General features: G+C 40.3%; 1 protein-coding gene across 1 annotated transcript; it reads right to left on the bottom strand.

Moving 5' to 3' along the window:
* Nucleotides 1-5,626: 5,626 nt before the first annotated feature.
* On the bottom strand, nt 5,627-6,556 carry LOC133241838 (olfactory receptor 8A1). The gene has a single exon (XM_061407758.1). The coding sequence runs from the start codon at nt 6,554-6,556 to the stop codon at nt 5,627-5,629; it is 930 nt and encodes a 309-aa protein (XP_061263742.1).
* Nucleotides 6,557-16,087: the final 9,531 nt, after the last annotated feature.

Raw genomic sequence — 16,087 nt, 5'->3', positions numbered from 1 at the left:
AGAAATCAAAGAGGACACTAATAGATGGAGAAATATACCATGTTCATGGATTGGAAGAATCAATATAGTGAAAATGAGTATACTACCCAAAGCAATTTATAGATTCAATGCAATCCCTATCAAGCTACCAACGGTATTCTTCACAGAGCTAGAACAAATAATTTCACAATTTGTATGGAAATACAAAAAACCTCGAATAGCCAAAGTGATCTTGAGAAAGAAGAATGGAACTGGAGGAATCAACCTACCTGACTTCAGACTCTATTACAAAGCCACAGTTATCAAGACAGTATGGTACTGGCACAAGGACAGAAATATTGATCAATGGAACAAAATAGAAAGCCCAGAGATAAATCCACACACATATGGACACCTTATCTTTGACAAAGGAGGCAAGAATATACAATGGATTAAAGACAATCTCTTTAACAAGTGGTGCTGGGAAAACTGGTCAATCACTTGTAAAAGAATGAAACTAGAACACTTTCTAACACCATACACAAAAATAAACTCAAAATGGATTAAAGATCTCAATGTAAGACCAGAAACTATAAAACTCCTAGAGGAGAACATAGGCAAAACACTCTCCGACATACATCACAGCAGGATCCTCTATGACCCACCTCCCAGAATATTGGAAATAAAAGCAAAAATAAACAAATGGGACCTAATTAACCTTAAAAGCTTCTGCACAACAAAGGAAACTATTAGCAAGGTGAAAAGGCAGCCTTCAGAATGGGAGAAAATAATAGCAAATGAAGCAACGGACAAACAACTAATCTCAAAAATATACAAGCAACTCCTACAGCTCAACTCCAGAAAAATAAATGGTCCAATCAAAAAATGGGCCAAAGAACTAAATAGACATTTCTCTAAAGAAGACATACAGATGGCTAACAAACACATGAAAAGATGCTCAACATCACTCATTATCAGAGAAATGCAAATCAAAACCACTATGAGGTACCATTTCACGCCAGTCAGAATGGCTGCGATCCAAAAGTCTACAAGCAATAAATGCTGGAGAGGGTGTGGAGAAAAGGGAACTCTCTTACACTGTTGGTGGGAATGCAAACTAGTACAGCCACTGTGGAGAACAGTGTGGAGATTCCTTAAAAAACTGGAAATAGAACTGCCTTATGATCCAGCAATTCCACTGCTGAGCATACACACTGAGGAAACCAGAAGGGAAAGAGACATGTGTACCCCAATGTTCATCGCAGCACTGTTTATAATAGCCAGGACATGGAAGCAACCTAGATGTCCATCAGCAGATGAATGGATAAGAAAGCTGTGGTACATATACACAATGGAGTATTACTCAGCTATTAAAAAGAATACATTTGAATCAGTTCTAATGAGGTGGATGAAACTGGAACCTATTATACAGAGTGAAGTAAGTCAGAAAGAAAAACACCAATACAGTATACTAACACATATATATGGAATTTAGAAAGATGGTAACAATAACCCTGTGTACGAGACAGCAAAAGAGACACCGATGTATAGATCGGTCTTATGGACTCTGTGGGAGAGGGAGAGGGTGGGGAGATTTGGGAGAATAGCATTGAAACATGTATAATATCATGTATGAAACGAGTCGCCAGTCCAGGTTCGATGCACAGTACTGGATGCTTGGGGCTGGTGCACTGGGACGACCCAGAGGGAGGGTAAGGGAAGGGAAGAGGGAGGTGGGTTCAGGATGGGGAACGCGGGTATACCTGTGGCGGATTCATTTCGATATTTGGCAAAACTAATACAATATTGTAAAGTTTAAAAATAAAATAAAATTAAAAAAAAAAAAGAAAGCATCACTACGAACAAGGTGATGGAATTTCAGTTGAGCTATTTCAAATCCTGAAAGATAATGCTGTGAAAGTGCTGCACTCAATATGCCAGCAAATTTGGAAAACTCAGCAGTGGCCACAGGACTGGAAAAGGTCAGTTTTCATTCCAATCCCAAAGAAAGGCAATGCCAAAGAATGCTCAGATGACCACACAATTGCACTCATCTCACATGCTAGTAAAGTAATGCTCAAAATTCTCCAAGCCAGGCTTTAGTAGTATGTGAACTGTGAACTTCCAGATGTTGAAGCTGGTTTTAGAAAAGGCAGAGGAACCAGAGATCAAATTGCCAACATCTGCTGGATCATCAAAAAAGCAAGAGAGTTCCAGAAAAACATCTATTTCTGCTTTATTGACTATGCCAAAGCCTTTGACTGTGTGGATCACAATAAACTGGAAAATTCTGAAAGAGATAGGAATACCAGACCACCTGACCTGCCTCTTGAGAAGCCTATATGCAGGTCAGGAAGCAACAGTTAGAACTGAACATGGACCAACAGACTGGTTCCAAATAGGAAAATGAGTACATCAAGGCTGTATATTGTCACCCTGCTTATTTAACTTCTATGCAGAGTACATCATGAGAAACGCTGGGCTGGAAGAAGCACAAGCTGAAATCAAGATTTTTGGGAGAAATATCAATCACCTCAGATATACAGATGACACCACTCTTATGGCAGAAAGTGAAGAGGAACTAAAAAGCCTCTTAATGAAAGTGAAAGAGGAGAGTGAAAAGTTGGCTTAAAGCTCAACATTCAGAAAACGAAGATCATGGCATCTGGTCCCAGCACTTCATGGAAAATAGATGGGGAAACAGTGGAAACAGTGTCAGACTTTATTTTTTTGGGCTCCAACACCACTGCAGATGGTGACTGCAGCCATGAAATTAAAAGATGTTTACTCCTTGGAAGGAAAGTTATGACCAACCTAGACAGCATATTAAAAAGCAGAGACATTACTTTGCCAACAAAGGTCCGTCTAGTCAAGTCTGTGGTTTTTCCAGTGGTCATGTATGGATGTGAGAGTTGGACTGTGAAGAAAGCTAAGTGCTGAAGAATTGATGCTTTTGAACTGTGGTGTTGGAGAAGACTCTTGTGAGTCCCTTGGACTGCAAGAAGATCCAACCAGTCAATCCTAAAAGAGGTCAGTCCTGGGTGTTCATTGGAAGGCCTGATGTTGAAGCTGAAACTCCAGTACTTTGGCCACCTCATGCGAAGAGTTGACTCACTGGAAAAGACCCCGATGCTGGGAGGGATTGGGGGCAGGAGAAGGGGAGGACAGAGGATGAAATGGTTGGATGGCATCACCGACTCAATGGACACGAGTTTGGGTAAACTCTGGGAGTTGGTGATGGACAGGGAGGCCTGGTGTGCTGTGATTCATGGGGTTGCAAAGAGTCGGACATGACTGAGTGACTGAACTGAACTGAACTGAATAATGGGCAATGTTGAGCATCTTTTCATGTGTTTGTTTGCTATCTGTACGTCTTCTTTGGAAAAATGTCTGTTTAGGTTTTCCCCCACATTTTGATTGGGTTATTTGCTTTTCTCTTATTGAGTTGTATGAACTACTTGTATACTTTGGAAATTAATCCTTTGTCAGTTGTTTCATTTGCTATTACTCTCTGTCATTCTGAGGGTTGTCTTTTCAGCTTGCTTATAGTTTCCTTTGCTGTGCAAAAGCTTTTAAGTTTACTCAGGTCCCACTTGTTTACTTTTGTTTTATTTTTGTTACTCTAGGAGTTGGGTCATAGAGGATCCTTCTTTATGTCATCGAGTGTTCTGCCTATGTTTTCCTCTAAGAGTTTTTACTTTCTGGTCTTATACTTAGGTCTTTAATCCATTTTGAGTTTATCTTTGTGTATGGTGTTAGGAAGTGTTCTAATTTCATTCTTTTACATGTAGCTGTCCAGTTTTCCCAGCACCATTTACTAAAGAGGCTGTCTCTGCCCCATGGTATATTCTTATCTCCTTTGTCAAAAATAAGATACCCATAGGTGCATGCATGGGTTTATTTATGGGCTTTCTATCTTGTTCCATTGGTCTATATTTCTGTTTTTGTGCCAGTACCATACTGTCTTGATGATTGTAGCTTTGTAGTATAATCTGAAGTCAGGAAGGTTGATTCCTCTAGCTCCATTCTTCTTTCTCAAGACTGCTTTGCCTATTCAGGGCCTTTTGTGTTTCCATATGAATTGTGAATTTTTTTGTTCTAGTTCTGTGAAAAATGCCAATGGTAATTTGATAGGGATCACACTGAGTCTGTAGATTGCATGAGACAAATGAATCTATGAAACAGAAACAGACTCATGGACTGAGTACAGACTTGTGGTTGCCCAGGTAGAGGATTTTGGGGGAGGGATCGAGTGGGAGGTTAGACTTAGCATATGTAAGCTTCTATATAGAGAGTGGATAAACAACAAGGTCCTACTATATAGCACAGAGACCTATGTGCAATATCCTATGATAAACCATAATGGAAGAGAATATTTAAAAAGGATGCACATATATGTATAACTGAATCCCTTTGCCATACAGCAGAAATTAACACAACATTGAAAATCAACTATACTTGAGTTTAAAAATAAAAAACAACAAGAAAAGTGTAGTGCTGTGTCTACAACTTACTTTTTTTAAGACAATGAGTTAATTCTAAGTAGTTCAAGAAAAGAAGAACACAAATGAGACATATTATTGAGGGAGAGGGCTTTCGAAGCACTTTCAACTTTTCTGAAGGCTTGAAATTATTCAAAATAAGATTGGGAGGAGAAGTTAAGCATCCTAGGCTACTCTGATGTGAGCCAAACACAAGGCACACTGGGCAAGAGGACCCCTCCTGTCCCATCCAGCCTGCTGACTGAGGCTCCTGTTGGGGCAGGGTCCCGGCAGTGTGGCATTGTTTCACAGTGACCCCTAGAGGTGCTGTGCACTCAGGGTAGACTGAGTTTGGCCCTTGGCCAAACTGTCAAGTTCATGAACAAAGAAGAGAAGCCCATCCAATTACCCCATCTCTCTTGCCCCAAATTATACAGAGTGCAGCGCATCTGGTCAGCCCTCTGACCTAAGGGTCAGTCCCTGGAGGTGGGGCTCCTATGCTATCACATGATAGATCATCTCCATGACAACAACCAGCACGGCAGGCCAGATGGACAGGCTGGGCATGGACACAGAAAAGAGCAGGGGTCCCAAGGCTGACGTGAGGCCACCCCTCACCAGCCCCACCAGAATGACTTAGAGAACCAATCAAGGAGGAAATTGAGGGTTCATAGAAAGGAAGGGCAGAAACGGTGGATGTGGGAGTGAGCAGGGAACAGAAGAGCAGACCCTGGGGTTGGGACAGGTCATGTTGACACCAGTGACAGACATGGACTCAGAAGGATGAGGCCAGGGAACACGAGGGAATGCTCACGGTCACTCCTAGAGCTGGGCTGCAGGCTGAGCCCAGCTCCACAGGAAGCCATTTCCTTAAGATCAGACTCTGCCTCTCCTGTTGGGCTCTATTCTAAGCCCTTGGCCACTTGTGTAAGGTCCTCCTTGTCACACATGATACTGGTCAAACAGTCTCAATCCACAGACCAAAGAGCCTGAAGTCTTGAAATAAAGAAGTGACTGGTAGTACAGTGGTTAAGAAGTCACCTTCCAAGGCAGTGGGTGTGCATTCAGCCCCTGGTTGGGAGCTAAGATTCCACATGCCTCATGGCCAAAAACCCCTCTGCCCTTGGGGACACATGCCAGATAAGTCAAGCTATTTTTAAAATTGAGAAAGAATAATAACATTTGTATCAAAACAATTTTTCCCTCAGAGTTTTGTGCATGGCAGCCTTCACCTCCTTATTCCTCAAGCTGTAGATCAGGGGGTTCAGCATGGGGATCACTGTGGTGTAGAACACGGAGGCCACGTTCTCCTGGGCCAGGGAACTGGCCGTGGAGGGTTTCAAGTACATGAAGGCAGTTGTTCCATAGAAAATCCCCACAGCTGCAAAGTGGGAGCTGCAGGTGCTGAAGGCTTTGGACCTTCCCTCTGTGGTGCTGATGCGGAGGATACTGGACAGGATGAAGGCATAGGAAATTAGGACTGTTAAGCTAGTAACTACAATGTTGAATCCAGCCAAAAAGAAGACTGTCATCTCAACGTCATAGGTGCTAGAGCAGGAAAGTTTCATGAGGGGGAGGATGTCACAGAAGTAATGACTGATGAGGTGTTCACAATAGGGCAGTTTCAACATGAGGCCAGTCTCTATGGTTGAGCCAATGAGCCCCATGATATAGACCCCAGCCACCAGCAGGGAGCAGACTCGATGAGACATGATGATGTTGTAAAGCAAAGGTCTGCAGATGGCAACATAACGGTCATAGGCCATCACGGTAAGCATGTAACATTCAGCAATGACAAACACCAGGAAGAAGTAGAGCTGGGCCATGCATCCTGCATAGGAGATGGTGTTCTTTCCTGACACAAAGTTCACCAGCATCTTAGGGGTAGTGACAGAGGAGTAGCAGAGATCCACAAAGGACAGGTTGCTGAGGAAATAGTACATGGGGGTGTGAAGCTGAGCGTTCAGACAAATCAGCGTTATCATGCCCAGGTTCCCTACCATGGTGACAGAGTAGATCCCAAGGAAGAGGAAGAAGAGAGGGAGCTGGAGCTCTGGTCGATTTGTTAAACCTCCGAGAATGAACTCTGTCACTGTAGAGTGATTTTCTGCAGCCATTCTCCTTGGGGGACCTGTGTGATGAGAGAACAACTGCATGAAAGGCTGCTTCTTGCACTGCTTGGTGAAGCTAGTTTTGAGAAACTGGGCCAGTTGTGTGATCCTGATGTCTTTCCTGATGAATATTCCCTCATCCTGCTGTTTGTTTTGGGAGGAAGACAAGACCCTGAGTATTTCAAAGATGAGCCCAAAAGTGGGCAAGATCTGGAGCTGCTGTCACTTTCGTGGTTCTGAAACAGCCTAGCACAGTGGGTCTTAAAGTGCAGTTCCTGGGCCAGCATCATTGGCATTACATGAAGACGTTAGAGATGCAGATTCTCAGGCCTCTCCCCAGACCTACCAAGTCAGGAACTCTGGGATGGGGCCCAGTGATCTGTGTACCACACTGTCTCCAGATGAGGCTGAAGAAGGTTCAAGTTTGCGACTCTCAATCCTGTAGGTAATAAGCACTAGAGTTAATATCAGAGATATATTTTGTTTCAGAAATGAAATTCTATCATTTATGCAAGTCCTAAATATTGACTGAATGTGAACATCCAGTAACCTGTCTCAGATTGATGAAGTGTCAGGGGTATATGTTAGTTACAACAGTATTATTGAGTTTCAAGTCCATTTCTGTGTCTGAAAGATGAAGAGATGAGTGATAACAATTTCTAAGGTGGTTGTAGAAATAATATGGGATGATGCAGTTAGAATCTTTTTTTCAAGATGCCATTTCTTACACAAATGTGAGTTGTCAGTAGATGTCTGGAATGTTTTCCTAGTGTTTCACTGGCCCCAGGCCCTAAGGCAGTATACATTGGCTGTATATTATAATCACCTGCAACATTTAAAAAGTGTTGATATCTATGTTCCACCCAGAGAGATTCTAGTTAATTAATCTCTGGTGAAGCCTGGGCCCTGACATATAGGTTATTCCAGGGTAAATGCTCACCATCTTTTTTTTTTTTTTTTTTTAGTACTTGTTGTCTTTTATTTATTTATTTATTTTTAAAATTTTATTTTATTTTTAAACTTTACAATATTGTATTAGTTTTGCCAAATATCGAAATGGATCCGCCACAGGTATACATGTGTTCCCCATCCTGAACCCTCCTCCCTCCTCCCTCCCCATACCATCCCTCTGGGTCGTCCCAGTGCACCAGCCCCAAGCATCCAGTATCGTGCATCAAACCTGGACTGGCAACTTGTTTCATACATGATATTATACATGTTTCAATGCCATTCTCCCAAATCTTCCCACCCTCTCCCTCTCCAACCTTATGATCCAGCAATCCCACTGCTGGGCATACCAGCTACTTTTATTATTGTTCTTGTTTTCATTTTTTGATCATGATATCAAACCATCATCTCCCTGATGACAAAGTACTTACGCTATAGACATTTCCTAAGAAGCTTGGATCATCATTGCTGGATATGATACCTATAGATATCCCTTCTCTGACAGGTATTCATTAAGTTGAAGCCTTAAACTTGCACTATTTTAATTGGTTACTTATAGAGTTACTAACTTTTGTATACTGCTCTTCAGAAGTCATTCTCATTAACTCCTCTGAAGAATACTGCATATGAGGAGAAATGTGTTAAGAGTAGAATTTTCATTTGCATGTTTATATGGAGAAAACTGAAGTGCCAGACACTAAGCGACTTTCCAGAGACTTTCTAATTATGAAGAACTTGAAACTGAAACTGCTTTCTTCTGATCATGAACTCTTCCCTTTGCCCAAGAGTGTAGCCTTACAAATCCATGCATCTAGAGGTCTAAGCAATGTTTTGATTGAATGTGTTTTATCCTTGATGTCTTATATGGTGCATAGCATGTAAAAAGGGGAAAGCTATATTATTTTCCTCTTCTGTAGGAAACAGAAGCTCTAAAATTTAAGTAAGTTATCAATAGGCATAAAAGTAGGAAGACACAGAACTGGGTCTAACTAAACCTTAGGACTTCTGTCTACCAGTTTGTTATTTGTCCACTAAACGATGTTACGTTGTTCTAGATTATCATCTTTGCAGTAGTTTATTATTATTTAGTGAAGTTAACTTATTGAATTTTTGGACAAAGATGATAAATTTTATGGCTAATTTAAGAGGCATTAAAGAAAAATTATCAGGACTTCCCTGGTGGTCCAGTGGTTAAGAATCTGTCTGCCAGCGCAGGCAACATGAGTTTGATCCCTGGTCTGGGAAGATCCCACATGCCACAGAGCAACTAAGCCCGTGCGCCACAACTACTAAGCTTGAGTTCTGCAGCTACTGAAGCCTGTGCCCTAGATCCCGTGCTTTGCAACAAGATCAGCCACTGTCATGAGAAGCCTGTGCACAGAACTAGAGAGCAGCTTTTACTTGACGCAACTAGAGGCAGCCTTGTGCAACTCCAAGGACCCAGTGCAGGCAAAAATAAATAAACTAATTAATTAATTTAAGAAATAAAAAGAAATATTACCAAGCCAGTATATGTGCATTGCAGAAAATCAGGAATACAAATAAGCAAAAATAAAATAACCTTCCGGCTCCTTGGAGACAAGCAATAGTCATTACTATTGTTTTAGGTGTTTTTCAATGTTTCAGTGCATATATGCATCCCCGATTCAATGGACATGAACTTGGACAAACTCTGGGAGATGATGAGGGACAGGGAGCCCTGGCAGCTGAAGTCCATGGGTTTGCCAAGAGTCGGACACGACTTGGTGACTGAATATCAACAAAAATATGTTATCTAGGTGTCTCTGGTGGCTCAGATGGTAAAGTATCTGCTTGCAATGCAGGAGACCGAGGGTTCCATCCCTGGGTTGGGAAGATCTCCTGGAGATGGGCATGGCAACTGACTCCAACATTCTTGCCTGGAGAATCTCATGGACAGAGGAGCCTGGTTGGCTACAGTCTGCAGGGTCCCAAGAGTCCAACATGACTGAGTATGTCAATTCACTTTCACTTATGTATCTATATGTGTATAAGCATACATGTATTTTAAATAATCTTTGTAACCTGCTTTTTTATGTATTACTTTATAATGTATTGTCTCATTCCTATAATAATACTAACATCAGCACTAACTATATATTTTTTTCTAGTGTAAAAATCCTTAATTATATTAATAGTATGAAGACAAGAAAATCTGAATTGCACTATAAACTCTACATGTTAAATTACTGATGGTTAAATTGCTAACTTTATAATAATTGCTATCAGAGGTAACTAAGATTTTTTGAGTATTATTTCTGTTAATTGTAAAAAAGAAAAAAATTCTTGCAGGGAGCAACAATAGATTAAAAATATCTTACAAATTCCCTTCTACTCAAATTCCACCTCTTAAAACTTAAGAAACATAGACAATACACCTAGAATATACCATTGCCAGAAATCACAGGGCCGTACAGAGTGAACAGTATTTACTTCGTGAGGGAGGTGCAGATGGGAAAATCCTAGACAGCATTGACTTAATTATTGATTCCCACAATCCTCTAACAATATAAAATAGGAAAACATGATCGCATATTTGATATCAGTCACTACAATTCCTACCTCCAGTACTACCAGACCACCAGAGGCTCAGGATTGCTGCCCACAAGAACACAGCACACAAAGAAAAACCACCCGGAGATGAAGGTAAACACAGGGTTGAAAATAGCCTGCATCAGACACAAGAGGTGATGAAAGAAATATTTTTCTCATAGAATTGTTTAAATTGTAATTAAATACCTGTGCCGATCTACAGTTGTACACAGTTTCCTGGAAGTATTTGGAAATGCCTCGATTTTGACAGTTAGGAAATTAATGTCAGGAGATGAGAGGACCGTATAGATTTACATCTAATCCTAAAGTTACTCAAAGGGGCCAGCATCATCATGAAAAAAGGGTCCATGAGGTTGGGAGATGTGTGGGTGTGTTTATATGTATATGAACAGAACTTCTCCTGGGAGGCAGTCACTTCAGAAACTGGGCCCTTTGCAAAGGACAATTAGAGTTTTGATTAACACTTGGGTTGTGAATTATGTTCTTGGGTCCCAAGGGTGTTAATTTTCCTTTTATTGGGGAAGTCAACTTGCTGTTTGAGAAACTACAGTCTAATGCCTCCTTTCAAGTAATTTAGCATCAATGAGTCCATCACCATCCACAGTATCATCATTACAAGCAGCGCCACCAGCCCCACAACCCCTGTGGTTATTACTATCAACACCATCGTCAGTCACTGTCATTATGGTTGTTCCTCATCACTAGTTATTCACGATCACGCATAATCAATTATGATTAAAAGGCTTATTTGAAAGTATTTAAAAAATAGAGTTGACTGTTTTAATAAAACTGTGTAATTTCACTAAAGGAACGTTAATTCATAAGGAGTGCTAAACTTGTCACCTTGATGTTGGACCTGTAGATTGACTGTGTAGAATGGGAGGAGGTTGAGGGCATAAGAAGGTAGATTTGTAAGAATTCTTCACTTGTGTATTCTCATTCATAAGGAAAATATGCTGATAAGAATGTGCCCTTTTCAAGACTACATTCAGTAATATATTATCTGTGAAAATGCTGCTAGTGAAGATTTTTAAATTAAACTTTTTCTTTTGAGTTAATTGTAGATTCACATAGGGGTGCAAGAAATAATAGAGAGAGATCCTGTGTACCCCTAAGCAGTTTCCCCCAATGGGGACAATTTGCAAAATTATAGTACAATATCACACCCAGGATGTCCTTGGAATTTGCCAAGCAAGAATACTGATGTAGGTAGCCATTCCCTTCTCCAGGGGATCTTCCTGACCCAGGGATCGAGCCCTCATCTTCCACATTGCAGGAAGATTCTTTTCCTTCTGAGTCACCGGGGAAGCCCCACATGTTGATTGATCTTCTTCAGATTTCCCCATTTTTATTTATACTCATTTGTGTGTATGTAAACTAACCTCAAAGCAATTTTATCACATGCACAGATTGTGTATCCATCACCACAGTTCATATAGAAACGTTTACCTCACCTTCATTTTCTAATTTTCAAAATAATAATTTAGTTTCTGATTATCTACCAAAGAAAGCTAGTTATTTTTCTTTAGTATCTTTATATTCTTCCTAATTTAACCATATTTTATGTGTGTTTCAGTTCATTGCAATCACTGTCCTTATATAGCTTAACGTTTTCTTGCCTGGAGAATCCCATGGGTAGAGAAGCCTGTCTACACTGCATGGGTTGCAAAGAGTCAGACCCAACTGGGTGACTAACACTTTCACTAGGTACCCACTAGAGATGCTAACACTTGAAAATGGGACAATATCGTTTTGTTGAGAATGCAGAGCAAGTGCTTCTCCTTGCTTCTTATATAGTACTTCTTACACAGTGCTACTCTACTTCTTATACAGTGCTAATGGAAAATAAAATCAAACAACTTCTTTGTAGGATTGTTTGGTAGTTTCTTTTAAACTTGCCTATGGCCAAACAATTCTTAGATATTTATCTAAGGTAAATGAAAACATAGGTTCAGAAAGAGTTCTGTACATGAATTCTTATATATCCTTTATTCACAGTAACTCAAACTGGAAACTACCAACTGTCCATCAACAGGTAAGAAACAATTTGTGGATATATAGAAGCAATGGATTACTGCTAATAAAAAAGAAATATATTATTGATACATGCAACAATATGAAAGACCTCAAAAGCATTGTGTTGGGCAAAACCTATCAGACACCGAAGGGTCCGTATTGTGTACTCTGATCAGGGAAAACTAATCAATTGTTATAGAAAGTAAGTCAGTGGCTGTGTGAATTTAGGGATAGAGGGGAGATTCCATACTTTGGAGTTGTGACTTAGCCCCATTTCTTTTATTTGTAAAAGATATGTATGTGTATAATATATATATATGTATGTGTGTATATATATATATATATATATATATATATATATATATATATATATATAATCTCACATTCTGTGATTATGGATTGATTTTGGGTGTTAAGATGCACTCTTTTTTTTTTTTTTAAAGGACCCATTTTACTGTAGTATAGTTGACATAATGTGCACAGTATTATTAGTCTGAGACAAGCAGACACCAGTGAGGGCTTCCCAGGTGGCTCTAGTGGTAAAGGACCTGCCTGCCAACGCAGGAGACGTAAGACATGGTGTCTAACTGTTGCAAACTGTAATTGAAAGAAGGCATATAACGCATTTAGAAGAGTTGTGTGGCTCAGAGTAGGTGTCCCAAACATGGTAGTGGCTAGCATTATTATTACTGTGACTAAGAAATTCATAGAAAGGGGTGAGGTAGAAGTTCTTGGGCAGGAATAAGTAGGGAGGAGTGGAAAAGAGGAGAGGAGGAAGTCCAGGTGAGAAAGACTCTGGGCATCACTTCCTAGTCACTCTGAGATCCACCTCTCTCTGCCTTGTGTACTTCCAAGTGGAAAAAAACTAGGAAGTGGGTTGAGAAATATTTTCTGTGTAGAAGAAGATTAAACAGTGAATGACTCTCAAACTCAGCCAAAATTTAATTTATTGAAAGGTAGTTGATTTACAATATTATATTTGTTTCAGACGGACCACATTTTTATAGGTGACTCTGTTTAAAGTAACTATATATTAGTGGCCATGCTTATTTATTTTATGCCTAGTAGTTATATGCTTAATCCCCTGGCTCTCTTCTCCCCCACCACCCCAAGTAATCACTCTTTTTTCTCTATCTGTGAGTCTGTGAAACTTGAAAAAAAATTATATTAAATTACAATTTAGCTAGTAGAGTTTACCTAAGGACTCAGGATAGAAAAAGGCTCCTGAAATAAGGAAAATAAACATAATATCAGCTGATTTTAAATAGAGATGAGAGAAGAGAGAGGGCAAGAAGGAGGAGGGAAGGGGGCAGGAGAAGTCACCCAGCCATGCAGAGAAGGGACTGTTTCCTTTCCCTGGTGGGCAAGGATTCAGAGGGCTTCCCTCTGGGATTCATAACAACTTATTCTTAAATTTGAGCAAGAATGATGATACGTGCCTGAAAATAATTTTCCCCTTGGAGTTTTCTGGATGGCCACATTTACCTCCTTATTCCTCAAGCTGTAGATCAGGGGGTTCAGTATGGGGACCACTGTGGTGTAAAACCTGGAGGCCATGTTCTCCTGGGCCAGGGAACTGGCTGTGGAGGGTTTTAAGTACATGAAGGCAATAATTCCATAGAAAATCCCCATGGCTGCAAAGTGGGAGCTGCAGGTGCTGAAGGCTTTGGACCTTCCCTCTGTGGTGCTGCTGTGGAGGATACTGGACAGGATGAAGGCACAGGAAATTAGGCCTGTTAGGCTTAGGATTTTATTTTATCATGACTGTGCCCCTCCTACTGTTTCTTTGCAGCTTCTCCTTTGTCTCTGGATGAGGGGTATCTTTTTTTGGAGAGTTCCAGTGTCTTTCTGCCGATGGTTGTTGAACAATAAGTTGATTTTGGTGCTCTGGCAGGAGAAGGTGAGTGGGACCTCGCAGGGTAAAGCTTGCTCTGTGTGCCTCTCCCTCTTCTGGTGCTGCCTAACTGGTGCGGGAAGTTCTAATAGTTAAATGTGCTAAATTGCTTTAGTTGTGTCTGGCTTTTTGTGATCTATGAGTTGTGGCCCACCAGTTCCCCGTCCATGGGACTCCCAAGAATCCTGGAGAGGGTTGCCATTTCCTACTCCAGGGAATCTTCCTAACCCAGGGATCAAACCTGTGTCTCTTGGGTCTCCCACACTGGCAGGCGGGTTCTTTCCCACGAGCTCCAAGGGAAGCTAGAAGTTAAATAAGTCATCCAAAAGCATAAAACCAGCAAGACACAGATCTGGGTTTAAACTCATGACTTCTGACCACCAGTCTGTTTTGTTTTCATAAAATTATGTTGCTGTGTGTGTAGTAAATGTCATCTTGTGCCTAGTACTTGTTATTATGTTTTTATTATTTTATTATTATGTTATTACTATTAAGCAAACTTAATTTACTGAATTTTTGGACACAGGATCAATTTTATTGCCAGTTTCAGATGCATTAAAGAAAAATAACTAAACCAATAAACATGCATTGTAGAAAATCAGACATATAAATGACAAAAATATAATCTCCCTTTCTTTTTCCTTGGAGACTAAAAACTTTCCTTTTAGAGTTTTTACAATGCATGTATGTCTTTCCTGTGATAAGCATGGATTTATCTCTTTTTTTTTCTTTTTTTTTCTAATTTTATTTTATTTTTAAACTTTACATAATTGTATTAGTTTTGCCAAATATCAAAATGAATCCGCCACAGGTATACATGTGTTCCCCATCCCGAACCCTCCTCCCTCCTCCCTCCCCATACCATCCCTCTGGGCCATCCCAGTGCACCAGCCCCAAGCATCCAGCATTGTGCATCGAACCTGGACTGGCAACTCGTTTCCTACATGATATTTTACATGTTTCATTGCCATTCTCCCAAATCTTCCCACCCTCTCCCTCTCCCACAGAGTCCATAAGACTGTTCTATACATCAGTGTCTCTTTTGCTGTCTCGTACACCGGGTTATTGTTACCATCTTTCTAAATTCCATATATATGTGTTAGTATACTGTATTTCTGTTTTTCCTTCTGGCTTACTTCACTCTGTATAATAGGCTCCAGTTTCATCCACCTCATTAGAACTGATTCAAATGTATTCTTTTTAATGGCTGAGTAATACTCCATTGTGTATATGTACCACAGATTTCTTATCCATTCATCTGCTGATGGGCATCTAGGCTGCTTCCATGTCCTGGCTATTATAAACAGTGCTGTGATGAACATTAGGGTACACATGTCTCTTTCAATTCTGGTTTCTTTGGTGTGTATGCCCAGCAGTGGGATTGCTGGGTCATAAGGCAGTTCTATTTCCAGCTTTTTAAGGAATCTCCACACTGTTCTCCACAGTGGCTGTACTAGTTTGCATTCCCACCAACAGTGTAAGAGGGTTCCCTTTTCTCCACACCCTCTCCAGCATTTATTATTTGTAGACTTTTGGATCGCAGCCATTCTGACTGGTGTGAAATGGTACCTCATAGTGGTTTTGATTTGCATTTCTCTGATAATGAGTGATGTTGAGCATCTTTTCATGTGTTTGTTAGCCATCTGTATGTCTTCTTTAGAGAAATGTCTATTTAGTTCTTTGGCCCATTTTTTGATTGGGTCATTTATTTTTCTGGAGTTGAGCTGTAGGAGTTGCTTGTATATTTTTGAGATTAGTTGTTTGTCGGTTGCTTCATTTGCTATTATTTTCTCCCATTCTGAAGGCTGTCTTTTCACCTTGCTAATAGTTTCCTTTGTTGTGCAGAAGCTTTTAAGGTTAATTAGGTCCCATTTGTTTATTTTTGCTTTTATTTCCAATATTCTGGGAGGTGGGTCATAGAGGATCCTGCTGTGATGTATGTCGGAGAGTGTTTTGCCTATGTTCTCCTCTAGGAGTTTTATAGTTTCTGGTCTTAAGTTTAGATCTTTAATCCATTTTGAGTTTATTTTTGCGTATGGTGTTAGAAAGTGGTCTTTTAGAAAACATTTTACAACTTGCTTTTTAAACTGTAGCACTTTAAAATATAT

The sequence above is a fragment of the Bos javanicus genome, chromosome 29, assembly GCF_032452875.1.
Source record: "Bos javanicus breed banteng chromosome 29, ARS-OSU_banteng_1.0, whole genome shotgun sequence".
Taxonomy (NCBI): Eukaryota; Metazoa; Chordata; class Mammalia; order Artiodactyla; family Bovidae; genus Bos; species Bos javanicus.
The sequence above is the reverse complement of the archived record's forward strand: the minus strand, read 5'-3'. Positions and strand labels throughout refer to the sequence as shown.